Source organism: Rutilus rutilus (genome assembly GCF_951802725.1).
Source record: "Rutilus rutilus genome assembly, chromosome: 20".
NCBI classification, from domain to species: domain Eukaryota; kingdom Metazoa; phylum Chordata; class Actinopteri; order Cypriniformes; family Leuciscidae; genus Rutilus; species Rutilus rutilus.
Window position 1 is genome coordinate 17,190,311 of NC_140225.1, and position 18,668 is coordinate 17,208,978.

The following is an 18,668-nucleotide window of genomic DNA, read 5'->3' on the forward strand; positions in this document are numbered from 1 at the left end:
CTGATGTCAGTACAAACATGCAGTGTAAATTACAGGTGTGTCTAGGATTAAAACAATAATACGGTATAAGTGAAATCAGAAGATAAACTCACCACTGCTATCTGTTCAACCATGAAGACCAAGAGGTTCTCTGGTTCCACCACAAACATGCCAGAGTAGAGTTTTTCCACTAGCTTTTTACTGAAGAACCCCACATTCTCAATCAAAACGGCAGCTTTTCCTTCCTGCTTGGACTTGGATGGGTCTTAGGATAATTTAGTGGGGCATGTTAGCGGTATAAATGCACCCTTAAAACCTTGCTTACTATTTTTTAAATATAATTTCATCCAAAAAGATGAACAACATTTCTGACAATCAACGAATTCATTAAAAGCATTTTTAGTCTGATATATTTTTACCATCTCTGGCCACATGTGTAGACTGGCCCTCTTCCTGTCCTGTCATGTGGATGATGTCCATCATAAACTCCAGGAGTTCAGTCTGAAAGCTCTGCCTCTGCTCTTGACAAACACCATCTTGGGAAAACTAAAAACAAAACCTTCAGAATGTTAAAATAATGGCTTCACTATAGTCCATAAGGGCACTACTGGCTAGACTGTATAAACCGTAGTTATCGTCCTCCAGTGAGCAGTAATGTGCATCTCATCATCAAAACTGAGCAAAGAGTGGCACCTTATGGAGGAAAGATATTATACACAGCATCAGATGCTGCTTGAACAGCTCATATGTGACCCCCGCATTACAAAAGTAGTATCTTTTATTATTAAATGTATGTAATAATATAATTTATATAATTATTATATTAAATAATACATAAATAAATAAATAAATAAATAAATAAATAATTACACACACACACAAATATATATATATATATATATATATATATATATACATAAATTCTTATTACATTTATTTATAATTTTTTCTAACAATGACAATTAATAATAATCATCATCAACATCATAATCATAATAATAATTTTTCTAGAATTTATACATGATTTATAGAAGATACATAATTGTGTAAAAAAAAAATATATATAGTCCTGGGCAATAATTAATCACATCCAAAATAAAAGTTTGTGTTTACATAATATATGTGTGTGTATTGTGTATAATAGGCCTTTATCACAACACAATAGAACGCCGGAAGTAGCCGCGAAGCAGTGTACAGCGTCTTCCGGTTATTGCATTCACCATGGCTGCATGTTAATTATCACTGGACTACTTCGCTCTCGTGTCTCCCAAAAGTTTCTTTTTTGTTTTGTTTTCTTGATTCCATTTAAATGGTTTAATTAAATTGTTATAACCAATTGTTTAAAATGTAATGATTTAAGCAAACATTTCTTCAAAGGTTAAACCAAACTTTTATTTTGACGGGTTGCCGTGTAGACCTTTGAGTCTCTGTGTTTTATGATGATAGTTTCTCTCAAATGAAGCTAAAATGCTGCTGAAGTGACTCTCAGAGCGGCTGTGTTGATAGGCTGAAAAAAATCGCGAGCGTCATGCGTGCCTCAGTGTGTGTGTGTGGTAAATGAAACACGTCGGTGCCATTCATTCACAGAGACACGCAGAACATGCACGATTCCTATTTAAATAGTCTTTATGCGGTTTAATATTGACAGACACTTGTCTATATCGCGATTTTATTTAAGTTTACTGACCTACTTTTTATCTAAATGTGTAACTAAGTAACCACCGGAAGTGCTAGTACACTGCTTGGCGATTTCGAATGTTCCGAAACCAGGAAATGAGATAAAGGCCTATTATTTTGTATATATAAATACACACATATGCATGTCTATATTTAAGAAATATATATATATATATATATATATATATATATATATATATATATATATATATATACACACACACACACACATACACACATATACAGTGCTATGCATAAGTTTAGACACCCATGCTAAAGTTGACTAAAAAGAGGAATAAAAAATCATCTTTTGGAAATTGAACTTAATGCCTTAATTTAAAAAATTAGGAAAAATCCAACCTTTAAGGACACCAATTTTCTTTGTGAATGAATAATGTATCATAAATAAATAAATGTTCTTCCTTAAAATACAGGGTGCATAAGTTTGGACACCCCTATGTTAAATTCCCATAGAGGCAGGCAGATTTTTATTTTTAAGTATTTATTTTTATTAATTTTTTTAGGATACTATGCATCCTGATAAAGTTCCCTTGGCCTTTGGAATTAAAATAGCCCCACATCATCACATAGCCTTCACCATACCTAGAGATTGGCATGGGGTACTTTCCATAAGATCATCTCTCAATGCAAATCAAACTAGCTATTAGGCTAACTGAAATAAAACCATGCCAATCTCTAGGTATGGTGAAGGCTATGTGATTATGTGGGGCTATTTTAATTCCAAAGGCCAAGGGAACTTTATCAGGATGCATAGTATCCTGGATCCATGAAGTAACTGGCCTTTAAAAATAAAAATCTGCCTGCCTCTATGGGAATTTAACATAGGGGTGTCCAAACTTATGCACCCTGTATTTTAAGGAAGAACATTAATTTTTTTACGATGCATTTTTCATTCACAAAGAAAATTGGTGTCCTTAAAGGTTGGATTTTTCCTATTTTTTTTAATTAAGGCATTAAGTTCAGTTTCCAAAAGATGATTTTTTATTCCTCTTTTTAGTCAACTTTAGTATGGGTGTCTAAACTTATGCATAGCACTGTACATATATATATATATACACACACACACACACACACACACACACATGCATATGTGTGTATTTATACATACAAATTAATTAGACACAGTACACACATATATTATGTAAACACAAACTTTTATTTTGGATGCGATTAATCGTTGCCCAGCACTAAAAAAATAAGTACTTTGATTTAATAAATGTCAATATTTGTCATCCCTCACCTCTAGCAGTTGCATTAAAGGATGAATGCCGTCTTTGGCAGGGATGTTAATGAGGCTGTCCATCAAGAGGATGCGGATGAAGTCACACACCTGTTTCCTGCCTGGGTGGGACGGGCGAAGCTCCCCCACCGTATCGCTACTTTCTTTGATACCCTGAGCACCTGTAGTGTTCTGTACGAGAAGATGAGAAGAAGAATCACTTCTGTAAACTGCATGCCTTTGGGGCAATAAAATGTCTCTTGGGTATATTTTTAAGTTGCACAGAAAATGTACGGTACAATCCCCAAAAGTCTCACCTCTGGGGTTTCAAAGGGGAAAACAGCACTGGCCAGTGAACTGAGGAAATCAGGGGAGGTCCAGAGAGGATCTTGAGGAAACAAACTGTTCACCAGGCAGAGGAACTGCATCACACTACCTGGGTAATGGACTTCCCAGCCATCTGCACTTTCTGTAACAGGCTTATTTGAGAAATAGAAATACACAAGAAAAACTTGATTTACTAGTTTTGCATCAATGACTATGCAATGGATTATGCAACCTGTTTGCAAAAAGGGACTGTAATCATGCAAACTGCCATTCAGATAATATGTTATGTAATATTACATCCAGCAGACAAAGAAACTGTCTGCAAGTCTATTTTAGTATTGCCTTTTTGAACACTAGGTGGTAAAATACCTCATTTAGTATGTAGAAACTGCTATCCTATGCTCATGTTATCTTATGCCAATACATTTAGCAATTTAGACACACTTACCTTAGTAATGATAATCTTAATCAACTCTAAAAGGACACAAGCTGCATCTACACATAGTTGAAAGCCCTCAGATCCACTGCAGCTGTCAATCAAACTCTGAAGCATCACGTCAATATCAACCTGCCATCCAAAGGACAGATAGGGGAGTAGGTCATTTAACCATCACAAATAAATATACATGCCAATAAAATACATTTTGTCACATGAGACAATTAGGCAATGTGAGCACTACCTGTCCAGCAGGAACCTGGAAATCAGATTTTCCTATAAGCAGTGCAGTTAGAGCTCCATACATTTGAGGCAGGTGGATATGGCTGACAAGAAGCTTCTGCAGGACTTCAAACCCTGGGCGGATACAGCTCAAACACTCAAACGACCATGAGCGAGACTTCAAATTATCTAGAGGAAAATGGCAAAATTTTATAACATTTTTTTTTAATAGTCACATACAACCACATTAATGGACAATTTTGAAATTCCATCCAGAATTACAGTACCTGTAATACTGGTAGGCATCTCCATGGTCTCCACTAAAGTTCCTGGTGACACACCTTCTCTAAACTTGCTCAGGATGTTCGGATACGACAGAAAGTGAGTAAGCAATGTGAGAACCAGCAGCACTGTGCTAGTGTGGATGTGACCCTGTAAGAAGAGGAGGAACCAATCCGACCCCAGTGCGAAGAACACCTCTTCCTGGTTACTGCCATTTGAGAAACATTTGAGAACGTGTTTAGAATTCAAGATATGCGTCGATGGGATCACGTAAACAAGGATAAAGAGAGCAAGAGTTGTCGTTGTTACATTGCTAAACTCGACTCACATGCTAGAAGTGTTTGGGATGATTAGAGAAGACAGCATTGAGAGCAACTGGTTCCTGATCCAAACTGATCTCCCAGGAGTCTGACTCCACCCTAGAGCCATAAAGAGCATGTAAGGAGTGAGCCTCGTTCAAAAGTCAAGATTTTGGAGTAGAGCACAAATTTAAAATCATGAACAAATTTAAATGTTTATTGCAAAAAGTTGTACCTTGTGATTGATCGTCAAAATCCAAATCAGAGAAAGTGCTTTTCTCGTTCAAAGTAGGAGGCAAAAGACTATGAACTAAGAAGAGTCCAAGCCTGATTGAACAAACAAAAATGTCAAGATATCACACTGAGTGAGTTTTTTTATTCATTTGGTGCCTTAAAGCTTTAACGATTTTCTCAGAATTGTCATGTAAATTGAGCTGTAACAAATGATTAAATTTAAACTGAGCCTGTAAAAGTTAACAGACATGCCTCTTGATGTCTGTGGTGTTGAAATGTTCCTCGAGGAGGGATTTGATGATGGTACAGATGACTGACACCTTCCTGCGGGTCACACTGGGATCATGCAGGAGGATCAGGAGTTTGCTCATCATGTTGAGTATGTGCATGACTTCAGCATTCTTTTGACTCCCACTGGAAACAAACTCACCATCAGACACACATATTCACAGCGAACAGCATATTTCCAGTAACAAGGTTTATACATGGTTGAAAAACAGGAAGTGGGCCACGCGTTTCACATCACTTTATGCTGCAAACTAAACATGAACTCACAACAACTTGACATCAGTAGCCAACAACGTACCTTGACTTCAGGATAGCAGCAAAATGATTTAAAACACAAATGTCAAGATTGTCTGGAGCATTCTGCCACACCTACAGAAACAATATGAAAGAAACTTCTTATGATTTAAGCAAAAGGTTGCTGTTGTTTCTTGAATGACAATCCTTTTGCAATTTAAAGTTTTGCAAAACAACAGAGCTGCTAAGCTTGTTGTCCTAAAACAAAGAGAATTACTATGAGTTTTTAGAATGACGGTAAAATATGGTCTGTGTTTAACACTGCTTGAGAGATTTCCCCTTTTTGCTCTATAACATTAATTATGCAAACTTGCACAGTCATATCTCAAATCTGACTTTTGCAACTGCTATGCGGTTTAAAAATGTATCCTACCATTAAAAAGTAAGGGGTCAGCAAGATTTAGTTGTTTTTTAAAAATATATATATATTAATATTTTTATTCAGCAAGGATGCATTCAATTGAAGTGACAGTAAAGACATTTATAATGTGACAAAAACATTTCCGTTTCAAATAAATACTGTAAAAAAAAAAGTGTTATAATTGTTTCTACAAAAATATTAAGCAGCACAGCTGTTTTCAACATTGATAATAATAATAAATATTTTTGAGCAGCAAATCAGCCTATTAGAAATATCAGCCTATTTTTTACCAAATAAATGCACCCTTGGTGAGCCTAAGATACTTCTTTCAAAAACATTTTACAGACTCAAAAAAACCTTTAAATGGTAGTGTACATTGCCAAAAAGTTGCTACATAAGGACGATAAGAGTTGTTAGCTTAATTGCACATCATTAATCAAGCATGCACACTTGCATTCTTGTTTTGCATGCAGAAAGTAGTGTTAGTGCTATTTTCACCCTTACAGAAAAGAAAACCACACGAATTTCACATGTGCAAAAATACATGTAGCCACATGTGAAAGACATATGAAACACATACTTTGCACATGGGAAATGGGTGGTTTTGAAAAAGTTCCCATGTGAAATCCATGTGATCACATGTGAAACGTGGTGACGTTGTCCAGATGTGATCACATATGGAAAACATGCTAGTCCCATGTATTCAATAACAGAACATAAAATAAACCAGTCAGCGCAGTCGTCCAGCAGCTAGCTACTTTCTAGCTAGTTCTAAAAAGTGAATTTCTATGTGTCATCTTTTTAGACTGGCTGTGGTTTACACTCTTATTTAAAGAACAAACTTATTTATCACTAAATATAGACTAAGCCATGACCAGCTTTTTATAGAGACAGCAAGTTAGCCCTCTGGGTTATTCTACAAATTGACGTCATGACTGAACAGCTCTATTCAAATTCATTCAGAAAGCTACTGCATTCACCAAAGCAGATAATATTGTAGCTGTGAGGAAACATACAGCTCACCAATCTAAAACTTACCTCAAAGTCACAGAGGACGTCCTGGAAAGCGCTGATGTTTGGGATACTAGTAGTGACAATGCCCAGCTCCATTGTGCCCACTATAGACAGAATGAGCTGAAAAATCCTGAAGCTGATCAGCTGAGACTTCATCTTCAGCAGGAAGGACAAGAGCTGACAATACAAAATAAAATAAAAATCTGCAGCTTGGATTTGTAATACTGTAAAGTCTTAACTTGCTTTTAATTGACAGCACTACCTTGTAGCCATTAGTACGCTTCATCTCCCGCTCCATCACAGGATTTGTCTCTAAAACCGAGAGCAGAACTTTGACAGCAGCATACAAGGATCCATCATCTGAGGCCATCGCCACCAAACTCAGAATGGCAGAAGGGCCGCCAATATACTGGAAGCTACTAGCAGCACTGAATGACTTGAACGTCCTTACACCTGGAAATAAAAGAGTAAAATCAGAAGTTTACTACTGCAGTCTTGTCTTACAGTAAGCACTTTAGAGCAGTAGCTAGTGGGCTTGTGCTTTTTACCAAAACAACCAACCAGGGCTGCCCCAATCGTCCGGGCAGTTCCACTGAGGTGCTTGCTGATATTATGAGCCAGGAAGACAGGAGTAGAGTTATCACGTGACGTAATCCCTATCTGTGATCAAAATAATAGAAGAATCAATCATGATTCAATCATCAAAATAATTAAATCCATGAATTAAAAAGGAAAAGCACCTCTTTGGCTATAAGGCGACAGTCCACCTCATTGTACTGGTCTCTTATATTTACTACTGTTGTCATGGTGGAAACCGCTGTGTTTATGGCAAAGGAAATCCTCTCTGGGGAGACCATCCTAATTTGGGACATTGCACCATCTGTCTCACCTCCTATTAAACATATGTACTTGTGTGAATACAGATTTCCATAAAATTCTGAACTATTTTTGGACAAAGAGAAGGAAACTTTCTCACCTTGAACATTGAGAGCAAGGTAGTTGCCAATGTATTTGGTGCCTTGCCCATAAATAGTCTCCACCTGATCAGGACTCAAAACTTCCTCGAACAAGTATGTAGGACCGACACGCCAGACCAGAGCTGCATGCTGTTTCCATAAAGATGGAGTGCCAATAATCCCACACACGTCAATGACTGCAGAGGGATCCATTGAGATGGACTGACCGGGAAACGGCTGAATGTACTTAATCTGCAAAAAGAGCGTTTTTAACAACATGCTTGCATTGGGGCTACTTACATGGCAAACACAAGGTAAACATTCATTTTGGCAGAAGCTTTTATCCTAAGTGACTTAAACTGCATTCAGGGTATACATTTCTTCAGGAATTGAACCTATGACCTCGGAATTGCTAGCTCCATTCTCTACTGTTTGAGCTACAGTAGTTCATTATAGGAATTATAAAAATTACAATTCTGTCATCATTTACTCATTCAGTTCCAAAGTTAACGGAAAGTAAATATTAAAATAAATTAATATTTTTATTCTGCAAGGACGCATTAAATTTATCAAAAGTGTCAGTAAATCGACTTAAATGTCACAAAAGATTTATATTTCAAATAAATGTTGTTCTTTTAAATGTTATAATAATCAAAGAATCCTGAAAATAAATGTATTACAACTTCTTTGCACAACTGTTCCCATTTGAGCACGAAATCATTATATTAGAATGATTTCTGAAGGATCATGTGACACTGAAGACAGGAGTAATGATGCTGAAAATTCAGCTTTACCATCACAGGAATACATTAAATGTTAAAATATATTAATATAGATATATAACAGATATTCTAAATTGTAATAATATTTCACAATATTAATATTTGACTATTTTTGACCAGATAAATGAGACTTCTTTCAAAAACATTTTTTTCATCTAACCGACCCAAAACCTTTGAACGGTAATGTGTCACAATGAACACAACGAAGACATTCAACTATTTTTTTTTTTAACTATCCTTCATATAACATCAAACATTCATGCAAAATGTAATTTAAATCAAACATTCATTACATTTTCAAAAAAATGCACTATTTGTGTTCGACAGGAGAAAGTCAGTGATATATAGCTAGTATGTTTGAAACAAAAGGACAGTGAGTAAATTATCTTGGGTGAACTATTCTTTTAAGTAAAATAAACTCCCTGCACCAACCTTTGCTGTTCCGATTGGTGTTGCATCCAGATAAACAGTGACTAAACATCTCTTCTTGATTTCTTTGGCCATAACCACACAAAGTTGGTGCCACTGGCCTGGTATCAGCTGTTTGGAACAATTAAACCGCACCGAGGATGGCAGCGTGCTGGGAGTCTGCACCTCTGGCTCCATCATGTCTGTAAAGTAAAATAAATACTGTAAATAAGACATAGCTAAGCTAGTAGAAAAAAAAGTGCACATTAAAAGTAATCTCAAGTGAGATTTCACCTAAGAACTGATATGCTTCCTCCTCAGTGGAGATCACCAAGTAGCCTTCAGCGATACTGACAGACAGGCAGCTGAACTGCTGCTCAGCACGAGACATGTGGCGCACTACCGTCAGCAGGCGCACAGGGTGGGATTCAAAAGCCGAGCTGAACCTACAGATCATAAACCAGCAGGAGAAAGACAAGCCGGCTGAAGGAGGGAAGCCTCTGCAGTCTGTGGAGATAAAAAAAAAGGATATAAAAGAAGAACCGGACATGCATTGCGCTTTCATGTATATTATAAGTGTCTGGTAAAAGGGATCTTTATGAAGCAGATAAATCCATTTGGAACCAACCTTTTATTAGTTTATTAGTATATTAGATTTTCATACCAAAATCATTTTAGTTGTACTTATATGTCTCATGTGATTTTAGATGGGGTATTTATTTGAATGTCTTACTATTTTTATGCAACAATGTAATTCTATAGTATTTCTTACCAGTGCCCAAGCCTCCAGTGGAGATAAAGTCTGCACTGACACCTTTCACTGTGGCAAGAGATGGCAGGAACAAACACCTGTGGTGACAAAATAGGGTTTTTTTTTTTGTCATTTAGCAGAATAAATAATTCTAGATTAATATATCAGTAGTTTTTCTTCCAGTGACATCTTGCGTTTGGCAATGATATGGTTAATTCAACGTCTGGTGCAAAACTTTTCTTTTTTTGTTTGTTTAATTCATCACTAATAATTAAATTTTTAGATAAATCCCCTAAAGCAGTTGTTTTTAACCATCTTGATTCGAAGGCTCCATATTGTCCAACACAATATTCAAAGGAATTGTTTATTCCTTTAAGGACATAAATCTCTACTGGTATGTCAAAGCGATCTGCAAACATTTACCCATAGCCACTGTCTGTCATGTCAAACTCCACAAAAGAAGGGGAAATGGAGATTTTGTGCGGCTGAAAGGACCGTGGTGATGTGATGGAGACAAGACTTATTATTCTATGAAGAGGAACTGCCATCCCACTGTCTGTAGAGGTTTTCAGTAGACTGAAACTTCTTTTCATTGCTTTTTTCGAGGATTTCCTGTTATCCTCTTCAGAGTCTTTTGTCTGGTCTGTGCAATAGATAACAGAAAAGTATAAGGACCAATACAGTCTCTTCAAACAATAGATGTAACAATCTGATCAAATGCTTTTTTCTTCATGAAACAGGAAGTAATCCAAAAAGGAAGTCTGTAAGGACTAGGAGGAACTGTACTTGTGCTGTTGGCCTCTTCACAGGAGACAGACAGCAGGTTTTCGCCACTACACATCAGAGGATCCCCAAGACACAGGAACTGCCTAATATAAAAGTACACTATTGTAATGGCATACAAAATATGTCAACTTATTTTTATCCTATTGTATGTTTAACAATTTTCATGAGGAATGCGTGAGCATGTTAACTGTAAACGTATGCTGACCTCAGGCACTTGTGATCCATGGACTGAGAGGCGAGTTTCTCAAGGATCCGAACTATGGGCAGCTGTAGTGAATGGGAATTGTCAATGAGGATACGTTTGCAGTGAGTCAGCAGTGTGGACACCAGACCAAACTCACACATGATCTGCCTGTTTCTCTCTGACTTCACCAGAGTCTGCACATGATGAGCCACAGCCAGCTGCAGCTCTTCAGACAACTATAGGACAAAATGTATGCCATTATTGCTATTTGTTTGTTCGTTTAATCTCAAGTTTCAAGTTTATTTATTGGTCATATATTCAAATGTCAAAGACAATTTGTACATTGAAATGCATTTGGTTGAGGCTCAGGCATTCAACAATAGTGCAATATAAACAATTCAATACAATTTAGAAAAAAAAGAAAAAGATTTGAACTAAATACAATTTATGTCCGAGGTATGACCATGATTGTGGTTTTACTCACACAAGGGTCACTGGGACAGTAAATACTAGGCAGGAGAGTCATGATCAGCTTAACAGCTCCAGGATGAAGAATGGTGAGGTCAGAGTAAACCCTGAATAAACAATGACACGTTTATCAATCATAAACAGACAGACAAAGCAATGATGAAATTGTTTCTGGACAACAGCAAATCCATGGCAAATTACTGTAATGCTGTACAGCCATTTTATGTTTTATTTATGTGATTACATAAATAAAAGCAGCTATCTTATATTATTAATATAATATCTAATCATAGATAAAAGTTGATTGAGAGTACCTACCTCCCAGAATCTGTTGAAACTAAAGACAAACTTGCAGTCTCAGTGCGATTCAACAACTCCTCCTCATTGGATGGCTCCCTTATCCTCTGACCTGAGACTGTGATCTGACTCTCACCAGCATGATTATTCTCCTGCAAGCCAGTGCATGGATCTGCAGCCAAGCTCACACCAGTAGCAAACTGCTCCAGAAATCCCAGCAGCTTAACACAGTCTCCTAAAGGTGGTGGCAACTGGGGCTCTGGCCTCTCCACTGCTTTCACAAACTCCTGGAAACTCCTGAAGTCTGAGCTGTTTTTGTCTGTTTCCACAGGGACCCCTCTCTGAAAACAACCTAGCTGTAGCAAAGCTTCACCCAGCCTCTCGCAGACTCCGGTTGTGTGAAAAAAGTGTCCGTTGACTGGGTGCACGTGCACCGCAAGAGCGATGGTGTGAAGGGTGAGGAGAAGCAGCTCAACAAGGCTCTGGCGGCTCAGTGAGGCCCACATTCCTGTTGGGGCTTCCAGCAGGGATCCTTCCATGTCCACCACAACGGAAAGCAGGCCGTTAAAGCCTCCAGCAGTGCGGAAGGCGTTCCAACTGGTTGGGTTCTCCAGAACTTTCATAATAGACTGTGCAAAGGCAAGATGCAAGGGATTATTACAACAGTGGGGATTTCTTTAAGACTGCAAGGGAAGCTCAGCTTAAAAATGAATGGTCAAATATATACTATTGTGTTAACATTTTATTGACAAAAAATGCGTTAGAATACGTTCATCTCGAAGACGAGTTTGTTCAGAATCAGTTACATATAGCAGGTCGGCTGACTCGATACATTCCCGTAGCGTCACAGTGCATTTCCCTGTTGAAGCCTAGCATCCATTGACTTCAATGGGGCTGCTTTAAACAGTTTTTTTCAGTGCTTCGAAACTAGACGGTCATTGGATAAATGCTGCGATTATGTCCCGCCCACAGATGCTCAGCGTCTCTAGGGGTGAATGGAGGAGTGGGCTGGCCTGGACTCCGGGCTTCTGCGTGATGATTGGAGGGTCTGTCGAAAGACTGCATCTCCTTTTGATTGACAGCGATTTTGTACTATAAAAAGTCGCTGACGCTGAAGCTATTCAAGCTCAGTCCCATCGCGGATTTTGCAAGTATAGTCGAAAGACAAACTGCTGCAACCTATTTCTTGGTATTTGCTTGGCGAAATTGCTAGCCAATTTTCATCATACATTTCACAATTATGCACCACATTCCTTGTTTCAGTTTAACCTAATTACCACATTTCCTCCGTCGAGTTTAATATGAAAAATAAATATATTTTATTTAATCTATAAAAATAAATCCGAAAATGAGCTTCCCCTCTTTGAAAGACCAGCAGCCGCCACTGTATTACAAGTACACTACATTCAGATGTTTGGGGTCAGTATGATTTTATTAAATGTTTTTGAAAAATGTCTCTTATGTTGCTCACCAAGGCTGAATTTATTTGATCATAAATACAGTAAAACAGTAATATTGTGAAATTTTACTATTTATTTTATTTTATTATGGCAAACAAGCAGTCATTACTGAAGTTTTCAGTGTCACATGATCCTTCAGCAATCATTCTAATATGCTGATTTGGTGCTCAAGTAAACATTTCTTAATATTATCAATGTTGAAACCAGTTGTGCTGCTTAATACTTTTGAGGAAACTGTGATACATGCAGGATTCTTTGATGAATAGAAAGTTCAAAAGAACAGCATTTATTTGACATTTTTGTAACATTATAAATGTCCTTAATGTCATGCTGAATTGACCCCAAACTTTTCAAGTTTCAATGTTAGAGTAGTTCCCTAAGGGACAATGTTTTTGCGTTCTCTCAAATATTTTGCGTTCCCCCGAGAAATTTAGCGCAAAGTTTCTCGGGGAACACAAAAGTTTTGCAAATAAACAAACAATTTGAAATCAATTTTTTCCTCCAATTTCATGTTTTTCCACCACCATGTCCCTTTAGGGCTCCGTATAGTACAGACGTTAATCTTTATCAAATTTGATTATTAATCATCAATATAATTGGAATTAGTTACAAGGTTTTACTACGCCTGCCTAGAATTGTTCAAAATATCTGTTCGAAAATAATGCATCACTACAAAAAGTGAAACAGGAGGGGTCTCATGTTTCAAAGAGCCTAGCACAAAATGGATTAGCCCTTATTCAATCTACCATGCTAATACATCAAAGAGCTAATGTGTCATAAAATGAAGCCCAAACCTAATTAGCACCAATAGAAGTAATCAGAATGGCTTTGACACATTTCACAGAGTGGTCGGGGTGAATCCAATTGTCAGCAGCCTTAACCCAGTTACACTTTAATGGTCTGCAGGTTAGTATTCCTGAGCTTGAATCTAAAAAATGGACATGTACAGTAACTGAATAACATAGTTATACATAATTGGATTTCTCTCACATTTTCTGATCTGATATTGCTCATAATTTTGTGTGTGTCGCACCACAAGGCTGCAGGCTTAATCGAATGAAGCTTGAGTTAACAGCTAACTGTATATTAGCAAATCAATCTGAATTTGGCTATAATGGAATCAGGCTCCCAAAAGCTGATATAATAAATTCACCGGCTCATTATGCTTTAAACATGTTATAATTTGTTAGAATTAAGAATGGAAGCTACATTTACAGACAGTTACAGGCTACCTGAACTCACAGTTTAGTTTTAGTAGGTGGTATGAGGTGCCCTCTCTATTAATCCCATCATGTTTTGGAATAACAAATTGTGACTTCTATTTCAATATTTGGACATGCATAATAAATAATACTAAAAAAGGCAAAACAGCCCAAACCAGGAAGACCAAAATAGCCATGGAAATACATAATGGTCTTTACAGTATGTAAATGTGACTGAGGAAGTGGTAGAGCCAAAAATAAAAAGCAGCAACTGAGGAAATACCTGTAAAAGATCCTGTTTGAGTCTGAGCTCACTCTCAGTGGAGGAGCAGATGGCTCCGATGGCGGTGCTCATGTATTCCTCTGGATTCACCTCCGAAAGCTGCTCCAGGATGCACAGAGCAGAACTGCGGAACTGCTCAACATCCAGAAAGATCTTCACATAGGGAATCATCCCCAAGTCCCTGATGAACACTATTAAAGCCAAGAGACTGATCAGACGCTATGACTTCAGATGTACTGTCCTTTGGATGAACTCCTTACTTCAAATATTACTTGTGCTCAAATACAGAGATTGTTTCCTCCATAAAGGATCTTTATTTTTGTACATTTTTGTAATTCTATTTTAATCTTAATTTATTTTATTGCAATTATTTCATTATAAAGAAAATGACTTCAACCAACCAGTGTTCCTGACTGACTGCAAGGCCAGGGCTGCAACCACATTCAAAATATTCGCGGTCAACTTCCTCTCATAGTTGTCAGCCTTCTCTTCATCCTCACCTGCTGTCGATAAATAAAACCTCAGATCAGGATCAGAACAAACTGTCTTGTTTTCATAATTCATAGTACAGAGTAAACCCCGAAGGACTCACCAGCAACACCTGCCTTTCTGATTATCTTCGCCCTTCTTTTAAGCTCAAACAACAGTTGCTCCATCAGTCCTCCATCACTCAGGACTTCAGACAGCAATCCGCTGTGCATGATGAGTCTGTAGAAGCAGTCCAGAGCTGCGACGTTGAAGGCCTCCGAACATCCCTGCTTCAGCACAGCTTGGACCTTCTTGAGGGTCTCGTGTGGGATGTAGGAGAGCTGGAAGATGACGGTCTCAAACAGCTCGAAGAAAATTAGGTGAACAGGTGGCGATTTCTGCCACACACACTCAGCCAGCTGAGCCAGAGTCTGAAGAGTCCACTCCAGCAGGAAGAAGTTAGCCTTTTCCCAAGACCAGATCATCTGGATGGTGCGCAGGATTTGGTTGCAGATCACTGTGTTGTCTGAACGCAAGAAGGAGGACTGGATGATTTTGAAGGCTGTGAGGTTCTTTACTGGCGAACCTGAAAATATGAAGACAGTGAGGCGCTTAGAAAATGAGAAGGAAAAGGGGCAACTGGTCGAGTGTTTAATTAAAAACTAAATGGACTGTCAATTTTCTTTTTTTTAAATTAAGGAAATATGAAATAAGAAAATAAATTAATAAGTAACCATAAAATGCACCCAGATAAAATTAAATGCAATTACTTGACTGGACAAAAAGTACTTTGCATCATGTTTGAGTAGAACAACCTTGTATTAATTGACTTAATGTAGACTACACATTACATACACAATTTGTAACGCTATTCCTAAAAGTACGTTGTGAGAGAGCAACATTATTGATGACATTATGAACAAGTAAGAGCTCATGCAAATGAGAAACTGCATCAGTATTGAGTTATTTACACTTATGCTGGCTGAAACTGTGTTATATGGCACGCATTAAAGAGATTAAACCACATTTAGAACTATATCAACATTCAAATGCGTCAACATATGAGAAAAGACTGATTGGCTCTTTGGACAAAGGTGCACTGATGTATATGGCAAATAAATATTGCTGCACAGGGTAATAAGATTGAGTTTCACCCATAATTAAAATCACATCAAAGCCAAATGAAATAAAGCTTAAAAAAGGTGCTGTGTTTCTCTCTCTCAGGAGTGAGGTGCTCTGGTGGTGATGAATGGGGAATTGCTGTATGTATGAAGAGAATGGATGCAGGGTGGCTTAACCAGGTTAGTGAGGAGAGCTACACTTCATCATCTTGGACATAATTGCCTTTTCTGTGGCGTTACTATGAGGTGGCGCAGCAGAGATGCAGAGTGGCACTCACTGTCTGTCATGGCGGCTTACCGTTAGTCAGGGTGGGGTCAAACCTGAAGCCTGGTGGTTGGGGGTTGTTCACACATATGGCCACCTTCAGCTCAGCCTTGCCAAGAAGCGTAAATGATGCGATGAGGCCTAGAAGGTCTTGAACGGCTAGAAGGTGCTCATCTGTTACTTCCTTCTCACAGCTGCAAAAGGGAAAAATAAATCATTCTCTCATCCAGTATTTCATGTTTATACTTGTATGTACATGTTTGCAACAGCTCAAAGAAAAATTCTAGTAAAATACAGTATGAATGGAATTTTGTATTATTTTTTTCTTTACAACTCACTAAACTAAACTAAAGTACACTACAGGTCAAAAGTTGTGTGTCAGGATGATTTTTATTTTTAATAAATTAATATTCTCATTCAGCAAAAAAAAAACTTTTTGATCAGAAATTACAGTTAAGACATTTCTACTGCTTCTTTCCAAAACATTAAATAGTCTTACAGACCCCAACGGTAGTGTAAGTAACAGAGAACTAGGTAACAGTGGTCTCATTTACTAAGCATTCTTACAGTATGTACACAGAAAAGTAACACAAACATTTCTGTGGGGTTAAATGTAGATGCTCGCACACAGGTTTTACGTACAAATACGTGTCTAAGCATGCTTGGTGAATGAGACCTATTGTTCATTGAGGGCGGTCTTGTCCTGTAGTGACCCTTGCTGTGAGGAAGCGCAGACACACAGTGAGTTGGAGAGAGCTGGCCTGTTCAGTAATATGATTGAGCTCAATTTACTGCTGATCTCATTACGAGCTCTTTAATTATTGAATTCTGCGGCATGCAAAAAGAAACTTGCAGGAGGAAGGAGCTGAGAATGAGATGAAGAAAGAGAGCTACAGAAAGGAATGGAAAGTACCTAAGAATGTATTAAGCAAATGCATTTTCTCGAGGTGTTGGTCTACCTAATTTAGACATTTAGTCTTCAGATGTACACTATTTAGTGACAATCTCCAATTATATTGATGATTTTTCCCAACAAAACTCATGAATTTACCGTAACAAGATGGCCTGAAAGATGCCATAGCCGTCGTTGTTCTCAAACTCCTCAAAAAGAGCAGGGCTGGCTGGATAAGAGTCCTTCACAAAGCTGAAAACACTCACAGCCACCCCAGCTAGAACATGACCAGGGACGTCCTCGCTGATCTTATGCATGTTCTGGATGCAGATCTTCATGCAGTTACTAGCTAAAGGAAACAAAACACTATAAATAAGTGTAATAGAATTAAATAAGTACCTGATGAACCCAGGAACTAGGTTTCCCAAAGTCAGTCTGTAAATTTGTCCTTATTGTCACTGGCTCCAAGATAGGAGATAAGATCTAACTTGGATTATGTCCAATCTAATATCCTAGACCCAGGACCGCTAAAAAAGGGGGTCAACTGGAAGCTTTTGTATAGTGCCCAATATTTTCTAACTGCAACCTACTGTACCAAAGATCTCCAGCTAAAAACTAAAGTATGGGACAACTACGTAATTTAATTTAGCATCATGTGAAAGTAAAGCAATATCATAGTTATCTGACGATGTGCTTATAGTCTCTTTCCATATTTAGCAATCAAATACAATCATTTTGTTGATAAACGTAGATATTACCAAGATATTAAAGTAGAATATTACACCAATGCACTTGTTCAATAAACTAAATTTAAATCATTTATTATGAAAAATACAATCTAATAAGATGCCTTCAGTTGGCCGAAGAATGGACTGGGGCTCGTGTGTGTGGTTGTTGACCTTGCAGTGCAGGTACAGTGTTGCGAGCTTGTGCAGCAGACACCGCTCGGAGCACACGGGACGCCTGCTGTCTCCATGAGGGGCTGCACTGATCCCACAGGAGGGTGAGAGAGATCATCACACTTGAAAGCTCCTGGGTCTCCAGCAGAACCTCCACAAAACACACATGCCTGCAGAGCTGCAACATCACCTGAGCAGAGGTGAAGGTTTGAAGAGGTATATTTTTATTAGTTTGACACAAATGCATCAGATATGTATGAAAACTTTCTACATGGTCATTCACAGTAAGCAAATGGACTAAATAATTGTTTACCACTTTTCAAACAATAATAATACTAAAAGAAATAGCTTTCTGAAACTGGATGTGCTAATGGAGAAACAGTACCCCATTTTGATACACAAGATGAGCATCTGTAGCGTAATTGCTTTACAACATCAAATAAAGCATATCAAAATGTAAAAACCTGAATAAGAATGTCCTGAAAAGAGCATTTGACTTCAACTTCGTCATTCTTCTGAGGGTCAAAGCTCTCTTTTCTGGGAGGCAAAGCTACAAACAGGTACAGACACTTGACTAATGCAGCAGGTAGACCTGTCTTGATCATAACACCAACCTCCTGTCAAAGAACACAACAGCTTCCTGTCAAAACATGACTAGACAGGGTCGAGTCAAACAGAAGACTAATTTAATAATAACAGAACTAATTTTTGTATCAGCAATCAAAACTCGTGATTTAGATATTGTTTATTATTGTAAAAAAAAAAAAACGCTTTCCAATAAGGTCTGATTTGT

General features: G+C 37.8%; 1 protein-coding gene across 3 annotated transcripts in view; it reads right to left on the reverse strand.

Moving 5' to 3' along the window:
- The window catches only part of wdfy4 (WDFY family member 4), a 53,705-nt gene that overhangs the window by 31,325 nt on the left and 3,712 nt on the right, over nt 1-18,668 (reverse strand). For 2 of the 3 annotated variants that reach the window (XM_084391987.1, XM_084391985.1), the window contains exons 5-35: nt 18,340-18,492; nt 17,876-18,065; nt 17,136-17,325; nt 16,118-16,278; nt 14,823-15,284; nt 14,632-14,733; nt 14,231-14,421; nt 11,307-11,914; nt 11,005-11,095; nt 10,542-10,756; nt 10,337-10,419; nt 9,974-10,193; nt 9,572-9,648; nt 9,094-9,306; nt 8,824-9,002; nt 7,630-7,861; nt 7,394-7,545; nt 7,202-7,313; nt 6,916-7,106; nt 6,678-6,830; nt 5,283-5,353; nt 4,949-5,110; nt 4,698-4,789; nt 4,492-4,582; nt 4,169-4,371; nt 3,904-4,070; nt 3,672-3,791; nt 3,214-3,375; nt 2,918-3,088; nt 399-525; nt 93-244 (exon numbers count right to left, since the gene is read on the reverse strand). In XM_084391987.1, coding sequence (XP_084248113.1) covers nt 93-244; nt 399-525; nt 2,918-3,088; nt 3,214-3,375; nt 3,672-3,791; nt 3,904-4,070; nt 4,169-4,371; nt 4,492-4,582; nt 4,698-4,789; nt 4,949-5,110; nt 5,283-5,353; nt 6,678-6,830; nt 6,916-7,106; nt 7,202-7,313; nt 7,394-7,545; nt 7,630-7,861; nt 8,824-9,002; nt 9,094-9,306; nt 9,572-9,648; nt 9,974-10,193; nt 10,337-10,419; nt 10,542-10,756; nt 11,005-11,095; nt 11,307-11,914; nt 14,231-14,421; nt 14,632-14,733; nt 14,823-15,284; nt 16,118-16,278; nt 17,136-17,325; nt 17,876-18,065; nt 18,340-18,492 — 5,493 coding nt within the window. The remainder of the gene's footprint in view (nt 1-92; nt 245-398; nt 526-2,917; nt 3,089-3,213; nt 3,376-3,671; nt 3,792-3,903; nt 4,071-4,168; nt 4,372-4,491; nt 4,583-4,697; nt 4,790-4,948; nt 5,111-5,282; nt 5,354-6,677; nt 6,831-6,915; nt 7,107-7,201; nt 7,314-7,393; nt 7,546-7,629; nt 7,862-8,823; nt 9,003-9,093; nt 9,307-9,571; nt 9,649-9,973; nt 10,194-10,336; nt 10,420-10,541; nt 10,757-11,004; nt 11,096-11,306; nt 11,915-14,230; nt 14,422-14,631; nt 14,734-14,822; nt 15,285-16,117; nt 16,279-17,135; nt 17,326-17,875; nt 18,066-18,339; nt 18,493-18,668) is intronic. The other variant, XM_084391986.1, reaches the window with a different exon arrangement.